This window comes from Suricata suricatta, chromosome 7, assembly GCF_006229205.1.
Source record: "Suricata suricatta isolate VVHF042 chromosome 7, meerkat_22Aug2017_6uvM2_HiC, whole genome shotgun sequence".
NCBI lineage: Eukaryota > Metazoa > Chordata > Mammalia > Carnivora > Herpestidae > Suricata > Suricata suricatta.
The window spans coordinates 85,241,417-85,259,291 of NC_043706.1; the positions used below are offsets into that span (position 1 = coordinate 85,241,417).

At 36.2% G+C, this 17,875-nt stretch overlaps 1 protein-coding gene across 4 annotated transcripts in view; it reads right to left on the reverse strand.

Moving 5' to 3' along the window:
* FBXL4 (F-box and leucine rich repeat protein 4) overlaps positions 1 to 17,875 on the reverse strand; it is a 76,846-nt gene that overhangs the window by 38,871 nt on the left and 20,100 nt on the right. For 3 of the 4 annotated variants that reach the window (XM_029944582.1, XM_029944579.1, XM_029944581.1), the window contains exons 4-5: positions 13,554 to 13,899; positions 5,656 to 5,900 (exon numbers count right to left, since the gene is read on the reverse strand). In XM_029944582.1, the coding sequence (XP_029800442.1) occupies positions 5,656 to 5,900; positions 13,554 to 13,899 (591 nt within the window). The remainder of the gene's footprint in view (positions 1 to 5,655; positions 5,901 to 13,553; positions 13,900 to 17,875) is intronic. The other variant, XM_029944583.1, reaches the window with a different exon arrangement.

Sequence of the window (17,875 nt, forward strand, 5' to 3'; positions counted from 1 at the left end):
GCACTGGGAAGTTTGCAGTGGACAAAACAAAGTCCTGCTCTCATGGCAGCTTACTACATTTTGGTAGGAGGCAGGCTATAAAGAAGTAAATGCGTAAAACAAATAGTAAGTAAAGAGTTTCGGGGCACCTGGGTGGCTCAGTAGTTTAAGCACCCAACTCTGGCTCAGGTTATGATCTCACAGTTTGTGAGTTCAAGCCTCGCACTGGGCTCTGCACTGACTATGCTTGGGGATTCTCTCTCCCTCTCTCTCTGTCCCTGTCCCACTCACTCACTTTCTTTCTCTCTCTCTCTCTCTCTCTCTCAAAATAAACAAATAAAAAAGTGCAAAGTATCAAGGAGGAAACAAAAGCAGGGAAGGACAATAGGAAGTATCAAGGGTAGATAGGGTGGTCAGAGATGCCTCACTGAGATGAGTCAAAACTCAAAGGAAGTATGAGTATAAGCAAAGCAGGTATCCAAGAAAGAGCATGCCAGGCCAAGGAAAGTCAAATAATGGCTCCGGGGCAGGATACCACAGAGTAAGGAAACGTAAAAAGACTAACGTGGGAGGTACGTGGTGAGGGGAAGACGAGGAGCAGGTCAGAGAGATAAGAGGTAAAAAAAAAAAAAAAAAGGCCCATAGAGACTTTGGCTTTTATTTTGAGGGGGACAGCATTCCCAACCATCAGAGGGTCTTGAGCAGAGGAGTGACACAAACTCCATGTGCTTTAGCAGGATTACTCTTGTTTCTATGTAGAGAATAGACTGAAGGGGAAGAGGAGTAAAACTAGGGGGCGGGGGTGGTCAGGACACCAGTTGCTTAAGTATCCAACTTCAGCTCAGGTCATGATCTCGTAGTTCACAAGTTTGAGCCCCCATCGGGCTCTGTGCTTACAGCTCAGAGCCTGAAGTTTGCTTTGGATTCTATGCCTCCCTCCCTCTCCATCCCTCCCCTCCACCAAAAATAAATAAACATTTAAAATTTTTCAACATAAATAAATAAATAAATAATGACATACCTTCTATATGCTGAATTGAACTCAGGCTCATCTATCCTCAACTACTACTTTTTTTTTCTCTTAACCACAATTCCTCCCTTACTAATTTATTTATATCGAGCTTTATAAGCTGCCTCAAATTCCACTTAAAATTTTCTTGAAGCATTACACTTTCTCTATTCTGGAACAGACTAACTCTATGGACTCAGGGTACTTTTCCTTTACTAGGTGAAACTATTCCCAAAGAACAGGACAAAATTAACAGTTTTACCTAGCTTTGCATATAAACAATAGTTATAGGTGGTTCTTCATATTTTTATAAACTAGCAACCTAGAAATGGATGGAGGGTTTCAGAGACCCAAAGACTATCCTATTTTGATTTGATACTTCTCCAAGTATTTGAAGATTATTAAAGTTAAGCAAGCATATTAACTCTTAAAATCTTTAGGCATTTTAACTCTTGAAGGTCTTCATTATTTAGCAAAGCACTTTGTTCTCTAATTCTTCTTAAACTGGACTTGGAATGCTTTGACATCCCTTTTCTCCTTCCTCTCATTATTGAACTTTTCTCCACTAACGAATGTATAGTGCTATCAGGCCAATGAGCAGAAAACCAACCAACCGGTTAACAGACTAGAAAACTTCCCAAACTGACTTAATGAATGGTAGAACTTGAGAAGCACAATGAAGATCACGATCACGGCTATACTGCCTTCCCAACCTTCCTTCTCTCTTTTCTATATTGCGTATTTTTACTCTAAGCAGATTATTTAGTCAATATCCCCATACTCTGTTTTGCTAAACTTATAGGATCTACACTACCGAATTTTTCATGATCTCTCCAGCTCAAGGCAGAAGGAGCAGCAGAGTCAATTAATCAGCTGAACACAACTCTCGTTTCTTTCCTTAATGCTACTCATTTAAGCTTTATTTTAATGTATAATTATATATACGTTTTTGTCTTGGTCATCTATTCATCCATCTCAATTGGGACACTGGTCACCAAAAACAAGAACTACAGCTTCTTTATTTCCTACAGCCTACTCATTCCATGGTATGAATTCTCATAAAGTATTTCTTGATATTGGGGGTATGATGAGAAGACTTAAATTCAGATGAACAATCCCAAGCTAGGTCTCCTGCTATGAGAAAAGAAATAAATGACTTATCCTTATGTGGTAAATTAATTTGTCCAGAGTGATATAAATACATAAGAAGTAATTTACTAAATGGTAACTTGCAGCGTAAAATAATAAAATCATATGAATGAGTGATTTAATCTGAGTTTACTCATTAAAATAAAAGACATTAATCCTCACACTTGCCTGATGTATAAAGGTAAGGGGAAAATTAAACATAAATATCTATGGCTTCTGATTCCTAATAGTGCATTTTGTTAGCTGACTCTCACTGAGTTTTATAAAATAGCATATTTAAGATAATCTTGAATTCCATGTAATTTCGAACATTATTTAATACATCTGATCCGAAATAAAGCCATTAAAAACAAAACTTGTTGGCAGGGGGAAAATGTCTTAAAATTGTCTCAGATCTCTGGGAATTGGACAGTCTAAAAGAAACAACTGTATAAAGCATAGATAGGCAACTGAATAAACAAACAAACAGGCAATGAGCTCTTTATCCCATAAAATTATAGCTCTGTGTCAGAACATCTTATAAAGTTCCAGAATCTAAAAAGCATCCAACAGTATTTTCTGAAGGAAACAATGAGAGGAATCAGGGGTAAAAATCTCTGCATAGCTGAGGTGATCAAGGTGATTAATTTGGGCAACTATCCGAAAAAAAACAGTAGTGGGAAAATAAACCTAAGGCTTTATGAGCATCAGAATGATACGATGAAGCCTCAGAGCACAAACAGGCAGGGGGGCAAAGAAATATCCAAGACTTTAGGGAACTGTATCATAACAGAAAAGTGGAATTATGAAAGATGTGATTTTAATGAGTAATGATATGCATGAGCAGTACTTGAAGTTGCAAATTACAAATCTGGGGATAGAATAGGATTTTAATAACTGATTAAAACTTTTAAGTTCTTGTTATTCCGATTCAACCTATTTTCCTGCTCTTCTGAATAATATAAATTCCTAAAAAGTTCTTTGAAATCCAGTGAAACAGTTCCAACTTGTGAGGATAAGGTTTTTTGGCAATAAAAATAAACTTTATCAAACTTTTCCCACAGACTTACTCATCATCACTGGTCTCTAGTTTAAAAATGTACATTTTTTTTCTTTAAAGTATTATAACTAAGTCTTCTCCACAGTAATGAGCATAAATAGACCATACTTATTCATAGATTCTTCATTAATAATCAAGCCATGAATATTTATTGTTTATTCTGGGAACACTGCCTACAAGGCATCATGACTATCAACTCGGCAGTCAACTCAAGGGGGCCAACAGCAATCAGTAGGCAAAACTCCAATATCTCCCACCCAAAAAAAGAATTCTCTCTCCCTGGTATTTAAACTTTTTATTTTCTTAATGGGAAGAAGGACGATGCTTAAAGGAATGCTATCAAGATTTATAGCATTTGACTGTCTGAAATTTTACTACAACAAAATATGGAAAACTTAAATTTATGTATGTACCTTTGTGATTATTCAAACAGCCCCACAGCAACTAACATGGCTGGATTGAAAATAGAAGAGCAATTGCCAGAGACAGAGTAGACTGGAGAGTTAGTCTTGTAAAAGATCTTTATTCTCATGAGTCTAAAATTGAAAAGTAGCACTACTAAACTTTCTTCTCACAACTTATGTCTCTGCTCATGCATCAGAATGAGCTACATAAAGGGAGTTTTAAAACAATGATTTAATATTACTGTTACATTTTACTCAGTATATCAGAGTCATATCCAACATTTGCAGAAGAAGCTGGGCTTTAGCTGTTCCCTATCAATATTTTCTTTAATGTCTATACTCATTAGCTGTTATACTGTTATTAATTTTATTAATAAAAAATATAGGATGTTTACATGTTTATCTTTGTATCTTTATCTTTTCTGTAAGCTGACGTAGGGACCATGTTTAACATCTCTTGATGTGGCCAACAACACTGACTATAGTTCCTTATATACACAGGGTGAAAACAAACAGTAAATTCCTAATAGTGGGAAACATTGAGGACAGAGCTATGAGAGGACGTAAAATACCTGAAAGGTCCTTAGAATGTAAAATAATGTTTCCTGACACAGTTATTCTAAGAGTCAGTTAGCCTTGTCATCTGATTTAGTCTAAATACCCATAGTCATCATTAGCCTCAGTGCTTCTTGGTCCTATGAGCAGAGAGAAAGTGTATGTGCCTGGGCTAAGGCAAGACAGAAAGGATTAAGCTCAGTTCCACTGGACTGCTGTCAAATGTCTAGCAATTTTTAAAATGTGGATTCTATAAAAATTCACTAAAATCACACTACCAAAAAAGAAATGCCTATTTTTCTACCATAGACATCTCTTAAGAAAATTCACATAATGGAAGCCATTTTGTATACATAGCATGTTATAAAATCGTTATACTTTCTGACCCACAATACCATTATATTTTATCTAAGAATTCCTTTCCCCAGCTCTATTTCTTGAGGAAAAGGAAGGAACTTGGGGCATCCGTGGTTTCACCATGTGCCATAAGCCGTCACTGCTTGTGTTTACTTTTTACTTTGACGCATAAACTATCAATATTAGCACTTTGAACACACTGTTATATTAGTTCTTTTATCCGAATCTTATGCTATCAAATATTTATTTTGGGAACTGCATCTTTATTTTTATAGTCTAGTCAAAGGAAAACAGGGCTCAAGATACAAATTTCTAATTCATAAGCCTCTGTTCAAGAATGTGCCCACTGAGGATGCATGGAGAGCTGTTGTTCACTTTTAACTTCTAAAAACAGGACAGAGGATTACTCATTAATCAAAAATAACAGGTAATTTCCCTAAAGTTTCTACTCCTTCATTATTTAACTTAATGAAATGATGGGATTATAGTGTAACAGACAATGAGAATAACCCTCAGCAAGGTTAAGAGAAAAAGACCTGTTTGTATCGTAAGAAAAATTAATGGCATTACTAAGTGAATATGCACTTGTGCAAGCTTTCAAATGTTTAACAGGTGACACTTAATAGTAAGAAAACGAAATGCTTCACTAGAATGGAGCAGAAACACCTGGGCAGGTCTGCAAGTGTGGTCGCCTACTTAGCATGCAATCGCATTTTCAACATAATTAGTTTAAATGAGCTTCTAAATTTGGGTGATGTATCGCACATGTAATTAAGATTTAATTAAAAATGTTCTATAATAAATTGTTTTCCATTTCTGACAAATCACATTAGAGAGGTGGATTTTGATTTGGAAATAGTTTTTAAAATGTGTTAATCATCTATGCTGAAAATATGAGATAGAAAAAAAAGGGGCTCTGTTCAAAGTTACTTGGGATTTAAAAAAATATGAGGTAAAGGGCAGAGTTTCCTTCCATCTTATTACAAAGTTTTGCTGAAGGGGATGATGAAACTTACTCTCGTTTGTAAGCAGAAGCATTCTAAACATGATGATACACAAAACGGATTTCTTTTTTATTTCTGTAGAGTATATGGAAGACACTTTCGCACTCTGAGTATGGAAAAGACCACATAGTAATAACTGCAACAAGGCTTGGCACTAACCTGCTGAATCCTGCAACAGAGATGAAGCCCCGATTCCCAGTCCAAGATAAATTAAGCCACTGAACAAGGGTGCAGCGAGCCTGCAGAAATTCCAGAGAGGTGTCATTTAGTTTTGCCCAGTACGGCTGCAGATTGAGGTGGATGTACTGCAGAGGATCACAGCAATGCTGGTTCAGTAGTTTGCAAGTCTGTGCTAATCTACAGAGGTCTGGTAGTGTGAGGTGGTTCAGAATCAGTTGAATGAGCTACATCAAACAGAGAAACCAAGATCATCAAGACTGAAAAACAGCATCACGTTAGAATGATCTAATAAAGAACTATAGTATCACATTTTATGACAGTATCTTCACATACTAAATAAACCAAGATTCATCAGAATTATCCAAATCAGAAGAAAACATACATGCCTAAGTCTATATTACATTTCAAAATTGTTCACAATATACTCAGTTCAGACTGACTACTCATTTGTTTCCAGTATAAACATTATGGTAATCTGTTGAATAATCCAATCTTTCACTGCCTCAACATTTATTGAGCATCTATGGCACAGCAAGCATGGTCACAGAAGAGAGTTCTAACTTCCAGAGTTTTGCAAGGCCCAGCGGGAACTGGTAAGTACAATAACATGTTTTAATAGCTTGGAAAAAGTGGAGCATAGGCTGCTCTGGGAGATAAGGCCTAACCTCGAAGAACGAGTGTACTCGCACGAGGAAGGCTTGGCTTTAAAGGGTGAGAAGCAAACTAGGTGAAAGTCTAGTTAGTGGTAAGGACTGGGTCACAGACAGCTTGAATCTGTTCTGAAAGCAAGAAGGAGTCTTGAAAGGGGATGTAAACTGCAGAGTGATAGGTCAGATATGTGGTTGGAAAGCTCATTACAGGGATACCGCTAGAGGCAGGGAGGCAGGGAAGCTGGACCGGGAGCACTACAGAACTCCCAGAGGAGAGAGAAAACCAGGGACCCGCTGGCAGTGAGGACGGAGTGGCAAACAGATTCAAAAAGTACTAACGGGGAGGAATCCAAGTATTTTTACCTCTAATTAAAATAGGTTCCTTGAACTAGTTCAAGATTTGTTTTTACTTGATGGTGCACAATTTGGGATTTCTAAAATAATACTGCTTGAATAGCCTATCCTGAACCAAGAAACACAAAGATCAAATATTTGCTAAATGGTAAAAATCTTTAGATGAGAGAGAATATTGAGTTTCTTGCTTAATGCAGTGTATTTATCTAGCTATACTTTTTGTTTTTCAAATATGCCCTTTAGCCCAAATAATGTTCTTCTATTTAATTTGACTCCATAAACCCAATACTAATTTCAGGTCAGAATTTCACTGTTTTAGGCTAGAAAATTATAAAAAGTGACAACATGATATTTAAAATAAGCATAAAGAGTACATAAAATATGAGTACTGCTAACAAATATATATAATGTGTTCACTGAGGCTTGGGGTGTTTTTGCTATTTCTTTTTAAGAATGAATTAGACTTTAAAAATATTAAGGGTATGTGTTCCAAAAACACAGGTAAATATAAGGAAATTAAAAATTAGTCTAAAATCTCATCACCTCAATAACAAGTAAACTATTGACATGTAAAATATTACACAAACAAAAAAGAAAATTGGGGTAAAACATTAGAAAAACCCAAACACTGAAAAAGGGCAGAATACGAGAAGTTTCTCCTGGTCTATCCTCGATCCAACAAACCCTCTCCCCACTGGTAAGCACTGTTCATTTTTCTGATCTCTTCCAGACAAATATGTATGAATATGTATAAAATCCTACATATGACTATGTATAAAATATGTATGAAATCCCATTTTGGATTTGCACTAAAAGCTATACCTTGCTTTTTTCATTTAATGATTTATCTGCACATAGAAATCCACCCCATTCCTTTTTAAAGATGTGGCATACTACTCAACTAATTTCTCACATAGTTCCTGGGGTTTTTTCCCTGTCACAAATGATACTGCAATATCATTGTGTATGTGCATATGTATGTCTTGGCAAAATTTGCAAATATACCTCAGAGTAATTGCCCTTCAGAGCATCAATTTACTACCAACAGTGTAAAAAGTGCCCATGCACTGATGTCCTAGACCGCACTGGTATCAATACTTTAAGTTTTGCCATTCTGAAAGCAAAAAAAGAAGAAACAAGAACAAAAACAGTGTGGCACTCTTGTTTTTTATTGCTGGGTTTTTTTGTTTTTGTTTTTGTTTTTGTTTTTTTAACTACAGAAATATAACTGTTGCCAAGGGAGTTGCCAATGTTTCTTTCTTTTCTGCTGATATGTTTCTGGATTCTATTCTGTTCCATTTATTTATCCATTATTTCTCCCATATCAATAGCCCTGTGAGTTAAATGGGTTTTGTTTCTAATTTTTTTAAAGTTTATGCATGGGAATGCACTGGATTGGTTGGTTGAAAATGAGAATCTATCTTCTTCTTTGTTGACCCACAAATATCAGTCCTACAGCCTCATAATATGCTCTATTATCTGGTGGAACTAGTGCCCCCTCTAGCACTCTTCATTTCCAGAATTTCCCTGAGTATTTTCATGTTTTTTTTTCCTGGTGAACTTTTCAATTAAAAAACAAAAATTCTGTATTTTAATTGGGACTTTATTGAATATATAAAGGAAAACTGACACCTTTACTTCATTGTGTCTTCTTATTCAAGGGCATGGGATGATTTATCATTTAATGGTCTTTTATGTTCCTAGAGTTTCTAAAGCATTGATTTTTGTCTATTAACTTTGTAACCTGCCAACTTACTTACTATTCCTAATAGTTTTTAGTCTATTCTCCTAAGTATTCTAGTACAGAATCATATCATCTAAAAAATGATGATGATTTTACAGCCTCCTTTCCAGAAGTTATGCCTTTTCTTTCTCACATCTTCCAGCATTGCTGGTACTTCTAGAACAATGTTAAGGAACATTGTTGTCTAATTACTGGTTTTAATTTAAATGTGAGCCACAAATGTGATGCACATACATAATTTCAAATTTTTAGTAAATACATTTTTTAAAAAGTCAAAAGACTGCAGTTAATCATACTCTATTGTATACTTGAAAGTTGCTAAGAGTAGATCTTAAGCATTTTCAGCACCAACAAAAAGCAATGTGAGGTGATATATATGTTACTCATCTCAATCTTGGTAATTGTTCTACAACGTATATGTATATAAAATCATCATGTTGTACACTTTACATATATAATTATATTTGCCAATTATTCCTTGATGAAGTTAAGAATAAAGGCAAAGGAACAGGCAATATTAAATATATTTTATTTAATAATATATTAAAAATGATAATTTCAACATGTAAATCAATATAAAATTACTAAGATATTTTATTCTTTTTGTATAAAGTCTTTGAAATCTCATAGTTTACATTTTCTGCACATCTCAATTCAGAATGGCCATATATGAAGCACTCAATAGTATATGTGGCTAGTGGCTACCATATTGGACAACGCATTTCTAGTGTTTGATAATTAAATATGTTAGCTTTTGGTTAATGATATTTGGTAGTAGACAATTACTACCAAAGAGTTTAACAAGGTATTTATTTTTTTAACAGAGATGGATAAAAAATTGGATATCTGTCCAGCTGTCATTTGTGTATTTTGTATATCCACTAAGATGATATAGGATTTTTTCCTTTTGACGTCGTACTATGGTATTATTACATAATTCTCTAACACTGAAACACTCTTGATTTCCAGGAATACACACTGAATGATTTTATTGTATTATCTTTCAAAATACTTCCATGTATTTTATTTGTTTGCTGAAGTAAAATTGGTCTGTGGTATTGTTAGGTACTACGATGTTACACTGGCTTTATAAAAAGTTGAAAACTTTCCTTTTTCTTTATGTCATAAAAAAATTTAAATAACACAGGATTTATCTGTTTCTTAAATGTTTGAAAGAACCGATGAGCCATTTGGGCTTGGCAATAGTACATATTTATAAAATGAATTAAAACTCCATCGTTTTAACTATAATACTAAAAGTTATTTCAAGAGAATTTGTAAAGGCAGTTAGTGCAAAAAGGCCTTAAAAATTAAATATATCCTTGTATCACAGGATCAATCATTTACTTTTTCCAGATGATCTATAATTTAAATAACACCCAGTAACGTCTGGCATTGTTCCAAACAAAAGTCACTGATATTAAAAGATGTATATTTTGTGTAAAAACATTCTATGATACTTAATATTATATTTTAAGCAAATATCAAAATAGAGAAGGAATAATGAAGTCACTGAGACCAGAACACTGACATGTGAAAACACACTTTGGGTTTTGATTAAATCAGAGATCGCTGGTTTCAGGCCTACAGAATACCCATTAATCATTATTTGCCTAGTGTCTATAAAACCATGTTTTATACAGGGGTATCCCAGCGTGAAGCCCATTTGATACCACAGTGAATGTAAAAATGTGATGTTGGGAAGGGATCAACTGTGCCCTTATTTTCAACTGTGGAAACACTCACTTGGTATATTTAAATGTGCTTTTTTTCCCCACTTTAAATAATTTAGATTATCTTAAAAATAATTTGGGTATTTTTTTAATTTCTCTTTTTAGTTACTGTGAGATCGTTCAGTGTTCTGCAGCATTAACTCTCTATGTGCGGTCCTCTGCTGTCGTCACGGCTGGTTAATGTCCTCAGGACTACAGATTCTGTCTCCTGGTTTCTTCACACGACTTTGTTGTATTGTCCAAACCCCTTGCCTGTATTGGAAGCTTTGCCTCTCTACTGCCTCCTTCCCTTCAGCCTAGAAACGTGCTGAAATCTCTCCATTCACAAACAAAAACCTTCCTACTCTAGTGCTTCCTCCACCACTGGTCTTTCTCCTTTTAGAAAACAAGTTAGAACAGACAATATCTCTAATTCATACTCTCCCTCATTTTGATATGCTTTATGTGAGTGCCACACAAAGAGGCAGAGTGTTAGTCAAGATGACAATATTATTTATGATTGGTGGACAGTCTTATCCATGTTACAGCCCCCAACCAGAGTATATTAACAGAAGTATTTTTCTGCTTATACTCAGAGTAAAGAGTTTTCGTCTCTGCTCCTTCATGCCTTAACCAAATATGGCAAAGTTTTCTCATCCCTCACCTTATGTTTATGGCTCCACTAAACTGATAATAGTAAAGGATTATGAACAATCTCCCAATAACCAAAACCTGTGGGCATCTGCAGCAATGTGGCTGACTAGGTCCTTTTAATGTTGTCTAGGCCCCTTTAGGCTTCTTCCTCCTTTGCTTCTAAGACTCCCTCATAGTTACCCCAAGCGCCTTTCCTGACAGGTCTTCCTCTATGGGACTCTTAGATGTTAGTATTCCCAAAATTCTGTCCTTGGCCCTTGATTCCCACTCTAGAGAGTGTCATCAGTTAATTTTATCTACCATGGTGTCCTCCTTTTTCAAGCAGACTCACTCAAATGTAAACTCAGACCTCCGTCCTGCGTTTCACACTGAAATACTAACCGCCTACTGTCCTCACCCAGACAGCGCAGGAGCTCTGATGAATCACAGGCACCTCAAAGTCGGTATATCCTTCCCACCTTTACCCACTGTCTTGTGATTAATGGCATGTCCATCCACCTAGTCATTTCGACCAGAAACCTAAAAGGGTCTCTGATGTTCTGTTTCATCTATAGATAAACATTTACTTCTTTCAATTCCCACCTCCTGATCTCTGGAATATTTCTCCTACTCATCTACTTTCCAAATCTTCCAGTATCCAGGCTTCATCATTTTTTTTTTGCCTAAATTACGACAGCAGTTTCCTAACTGGTGTCCCTGCTTCCCACCCTGACCTCCTCTTGCCCTATTCTCCATATACCAACACAGTAATCTAAGACAGAAATCTCATTTTGTTATTCTCATTTTTAAAATAAATAAAAGAAAACCTTCAACGTTTCCTTAACTGACCACAGAAAAGGTTCACTATCTTTTACCATGACACGTACAAAAGACAAAATTTACATGAAGGCCAAACACCTGGGCAATCATTCTAATTGTGGGCCAAGACATGTGCAAAAATGCCTGCATATTGTAGATAATTCCTGGAATGTTAGCTATTCCACACCCTTCTCTCCTACTCAGGAAAGCATTATAAATACAAGACCACACAAGAGAGTGAGTGTGAAACAATTACAGGTACGATCTTGGATCTGATCTAATTTTTCATCAAAAGTAAACTGACACAGCAGTGATGCAGGCCGCGTACTGCCAATGCTAGGCTGTCCCCATCACTGTCATCTACATGAACGGTGTCCTGGGAAGTCAGGCACCTAGGCAGCGCTGAGCCTCCACCCAACTGCATCCCTTGCAGCCATCTTGGTCCCAAACAGGTCACAAAGTTTCACTTTCTCTCTCCTTGTACATTCTCTTCCCTCTGCTGGAAGTTCCCCTCAGTTATTCATTTGAATGCTATGGGTCAACATTTTATCAGGTCTGGATAAAATTCCATCACTGTTCCAAATGTATTTGCCGAATTTAAATTTTTATTTTGTCGTTTTAGGAAAGGGGTAGGAATCAAAGAGTGATTTTGTTTCTTCCTGATGAACTGTTCCCACTGCTATGAGGACAGCTCTCTGAAGTCCTGGGGACACCCCTGTCAGCACCCTATGCTCAGCTCTTTCCCCAGCTCAACTCCTCCTTCATCCTTCCCCAGTCCTCCCATTAAGGACAGAGGGTCGTGTCCTACCTGTGAATCTTTCTTTCTGTAACACAAGACTTGACCTAGATGGCCTGGCTGGGATCCTGTTCATGGCTTACTGACTGAATTACCTTGGATCCTTTGCTTCATTTTTATGTGGTAACTCCAGCTACTTCACAGGATGTGTGATGACATTCTAACCACAGAATGGCGCCCAAGCATTGTCGTGACCGTTAGGCTTTCAAGAGACTATCTTACTGTTCTATGCAAGTTACATTACTTGTGTTACTATAGTGAAACCTGAAATACCCACCAATTTGGTAGGGGGTCAGTTTAAATTGGTTAAAATTTGCATTTATAAATTTTTCTTTAAAAGATTAGTTAGATTATTTTTAACCGCACACAGCAGTTGTCAGCAGGGGACAGAAATGCCTGGCAGGATCCCCCCACCAGCAGGGGGTGTGTTTCTGGCATGTGATGCCTGGGAGCCAGGGATGCTAAATATGCTGCAGAAATGCCCCTGCAAAGACACACCAAAAATAAGACTTTAAGTAAAGGCACTCTGCACCTGCCTACACCAAAAATTTCAGCTAGTCAGAAGGATATAAAAGAGAGTTAGTATAGAAGCATGAAGGAGACTTGGAGAAACTGTGGACTACCAAAGAGAATAGGCATCCTTCTCATGGTCTTATTAATACTCAAAAGTGGTAAAATTACTTAACATAATTTTGACTAGTTTTTTCAAAGTCAAAATACAGTTGACCCTTGAACTTCAGCAAAGGTTAAGGGTGTCAATCTTTCCTCCACCAGTTAAAAGTCCATATATAACTTTTGACTCCCCCCAAAGCCAACTACTAATAGCCTACTGTTGACTTGAAGCCTGACAGATAAAATAAACAGTTGAGTAATACATTCTGTATGTTATATATAGTATATACTATATTCTTACAATGATATAATTTAGAGAAAAGAGAATGTTAAGAAAATCCTGAGAAAAACACGTTCATTGTACTATACTATAAAAATCTCTCTATATAAGTGGACCTATGTACTTCAAACCCATGTTGTTTATACATATAAACATAAATATACATATACAGATTAACTGTATGTAATACATCAGATTATATACACCTTACCAATGTTTCTATTTCTCTGATATCTAGCAAAATAAACATTAATACCTGGGGTTATCTCTGGCTTACCTCATAAGGCAGTTTATCAAAATATCCATTATTTGGCCCTTCCCTGAGGGCAGTACTGCTAAACTTTTTGTTTAGACTGTCCATTCCACAACCATCCTTTTCTTCATAGTCTTCATCTTCTAGATCATTCATGTCAATAAGTGAAGTCTTGAGAGAAAGTACTGGCTTGTCCTTTGTACCGTGTAACACGACTGCATCTAATTCAGTGTAATAATCCAGAAGAGAACTATTTATTTCCAGCCGTATAAGATTTGTGGGAAAATTTATCTGCTTAATACAAGGTTTAAATTGGCGAGCCTGGGAAGCATTCACCTTCGTCGGTCTCTCTGACCAAAGAATCTCCCATCTGCCAAAGAAAGAAACTCACCTATAATACACTTTAGAATGACATTTACTGTTACCTTAAGGTTATGGCCCCATGCCCAACATGTTACAGTGTGACACACAAAGGTATTAAATAAGGTGAACAGAATCAAACACAAGTATTATTTCCAGGACATAAACACATTTATAAACTAAATGTCACAGACCTTGAAATACATGTACTATTTAAATTATTTTCATAACTTTTTAGAAAGTCCTTCTTGGCAAATTCCACATTAGTCAGTTAGAAACTGGAAGAGCTAGCGTTCCGTGAAGAACACCATTCAGTTTTACAGAAAGTGGAAACCTGAAGTCAGAATAGGGCACACAGGAGGAATAAAGCTCTGCTGTGTACATGTCCTAATCCAACGGTGGAAACTAAAAGGATCATCTTGTCACACCAAGGTCTCCTTTTCCAGCTTCTCCATTTCTGTTACTGGCATCATACAAAGTCAACACTTCCATTATTTTTGATTTTTCTCTTCTCCAGTCATTAAGTTTTGTAAAATTTTTCACAAAATTGTCCTTTTGTTGGCTCTTCTTCTAAATTCCCACTGCTCTCCTCTTTCAGTCATCTGCATATGGTCCGTATCTGCCAAGTACCTAACATGTAACAGATAAATAACATCTCTTCCCACTCCTCCAAAATGAACTCCACTTTCCAGCCAGATTAATCATTACCTTCCAGATAATAAACTTATTTCTGCTTTTGTGTCTTTGCTCACATTGTCTCCCTACAATGAAATGTCCAGCTTGTAATTATCTGCCCATCTCTATTTCTTCTCCAAGGCCCACTCAGATTCCATCTCTTCATAGAAGTCTCCTTATAAAACTATTCTCCAAAATTATGTAAAGATTCTTCATAACATAGCATCATCAAATATGTAATATTCTAACATATTTGTCATAAGTAACCATTTCTCTAATACTCATTCCAAAAATATCAGAAAAAAAATGGAAACACAGATAAAAAATACTTCAATAAACATCTTTCCATTTCTAATTATTTACTTTAGCAACAGAATTTTTTAATACAGATTTTATGTCAAAGGCTAAGAATATTTTTAAGTCTCAATACATCCTCCTACAAACTGCTTTCAAAGAAGCTTAAGCCAATAGTATATAAGGATGACTTCTGAAAGTATTACTTATTTTTAAAAATAATCTGATTTCATGGTAATCCCTATCTATATATGACAATTTATAATTCACATTACTAACAATGCTTAAAACATTTTCATAAGCTTATTAATCATACAAGGTTTTTTTTCCTCTAATATATAGTCAGTTCATTTCCGTGGCCCAGTGACCTCTTAAGAGTTAAGTAAAAACTGATTACAGCAAGACATTTAGGAAACTGATGTAGACAAAAGAGCCTGAGTCAAAACTACAGAAGTCATCACCATGCAGGTGCCCTAAATGGTCTTTCAGCCAAGATGGCATCCAGGAAGGGCACACAGCCCCACCCAGAGAACAGAGAGAGGACGCATGGTAACGTCTACCTGCAGGAGTAAAAGCACACACAGAAGCTCAGGGGGGCATAGTAAACAGATCACGACCTGCTATAGGAGGAACTTTCGCACTTACTAGAAGCTTTATAATCACCTCCTATTTGCTACGTTCCCTGGTTCTCTCCTGAAAATTAGGAATAAAACTTATCCAACATAAAGAGCCTATGAGTACCGAATCTGGTGACATGAAAGTAAGAGTGGAGAGACCGGTCCCCTCTATAACCCACCGTGGAAGACTGCGGAAAGCTCTAAGGAGTAGAGCAGGCTGTGGTAGGTAGAAAGAGGAAAGGAAAGTGGACCGAGCATCTTCCTCTTCCTGTGACATGGCAGTAAAGCACACTTGCAATGCCAGCCTAGACCTACACACCCCTAGAGATTAATCGCAAAAATCATGAGGATTCCTAACAGTAGAATTGATTTGAACACTCTCAAGAAAACTTACGCATTTACATAAATACATGTAAAGGAACTGAAGTATGAATCATTTAAAACCGTGCTGGTAGGAAAATGCATTCCTGATTTTGAACAGTATATTTCCAAGAATCAGGAGGTAAATGGTTTTATTCATTCATTTGTTGCTATGGCAAAATGACATCAGATAATGTTAGAGGAATGTCTCACGTCTGGGAACCAAGGACCACTCAGGGCCCTTTGAAATAACTGTCTCTACTAGTTCACAACACACGTGGTCTAACCCAGTCTGTTTTATTATTTAGCTTCACTGAGGAGTTTGTATGAAGCTTAACAGAAAACACTGAAAATGTGACATAGAAATCATCTCTGCCAGATCCTTTGCAATAAATAAACACAGCTAACACATGCTCCTCATGTGTAGTTTGAACTGCACTATAATGTAAATTACATTATAAATGTACAAATTTAAGCTTAAAGAAAAGCATCCACTAGACCATAAATATTCTATTTTAGTAGGGTATTAATCTACTAAAGTCTTCCCTACCCACCCTGCAGAATGGACATGGTTAGATGATGCTTCAGAGTGACTTCCTTAACCTTTCTGGTATAACAGGATTAATGCTATTTTAGCATCATTTCTGCTTCTTCTATATAGCATGAATATTATATATTTACTTATGTATATAACTTAAGTTGTAAATGTGACAGTATACTTAAAGGAGAACATCAGTATCCTATCAGTGTTTAGAAATATTTAAAAATATGTCTCACTATAAAAAACTTCCAAGTATCTAAATTAGTTATTTATATTTTATTTTTTCTTGATTATGTAATAAGTAACAAAAAATTATAAGAAGAGACATTATTTTATAGATTTGTGGCCATCTGAATTAAGTTAACATTAACTATGAGATCTATACAAAGTGATCCTGAGATGTGTGCATTAAAGTGAATTTTTATTTAAAATTTCCTAATAGACTACAACATATTATTTTAAAGTTAGCAAGAGAAAGGGATCTATTTTATCCAACAAGTAAATATGTCAATGTTATTTTATTCTGGAAAACTAAAGTCAGAATCTTAAAACCTAGTCCATGAAAACAAGCAAATACAAATGTACATGTGCACACATGTGGGTGTACATACACATACACACTCTCTCTCTCTCTCTCTATTCTGTGATAGCCCCAATTCTTTTAATCCTCTAGACCTAGAGCAGTGCTAAAAAGATTAAACCGCTCTGAATCATGCCCCATAGTCCATACATTTAAGTGTTTACTATATATGCTCACACACTGTATATATCTACCAGACAAGACTGACCAACTCCAATATCCTATGGAAGTATTTTAAATCTACACTATCACATATGCAGGATTCAGCTCGGAATCCCATTCTGGCTGTGCTTCGAACACTTAATTCTGGGATGGTAACCAATAGCATTCACTTCACCAGCCCACTCAATTCCCTTTCTGGAAATGCCTACTATGTATCCAGTTCTTGGAAATAAAGAAACAAACCACTCCTTCTCTGTGTTGTTGATCTCCTTTCCCCATTGAGAAATTCTCTCCAAGGCTCCCAGGAAGCAACTGGTAAACAAAAGACAAAGCAAGATAGATGTTCACCAATGGAAATCAGAGAGAGCAAGTTTTCCAACATATTTAGGTTGGAAGCCAAACACAAAGATGCAAAAAGCTTCCCTATAACCAAAATTCCTCCTGGTTAGTAAGCATATCTAGTAGCAAGCACAAAGAAGTTCTCTTGTCAATACTGCTCCATTTCACCAGCTGAAAGTAAAGGGATAGAAGAGGAAAACCAACAAGAATAAAAGTATTCTGATAGTATACCTACTCGCTCTCTGCCTCCCAGCCCATCTCTAATTGGAACTCACTAGCATCTGCTTAAGAAGAACCAACCACTTTAGGGCCTGGTGACTTCCATGACAAAATCATGCTTCCTGGCCTAGAAAATCGGGCCTAGACTATGACCAATTTGTGAAATTCCTGCTTAAGCAACCTCCAGTGGAAGCAAATT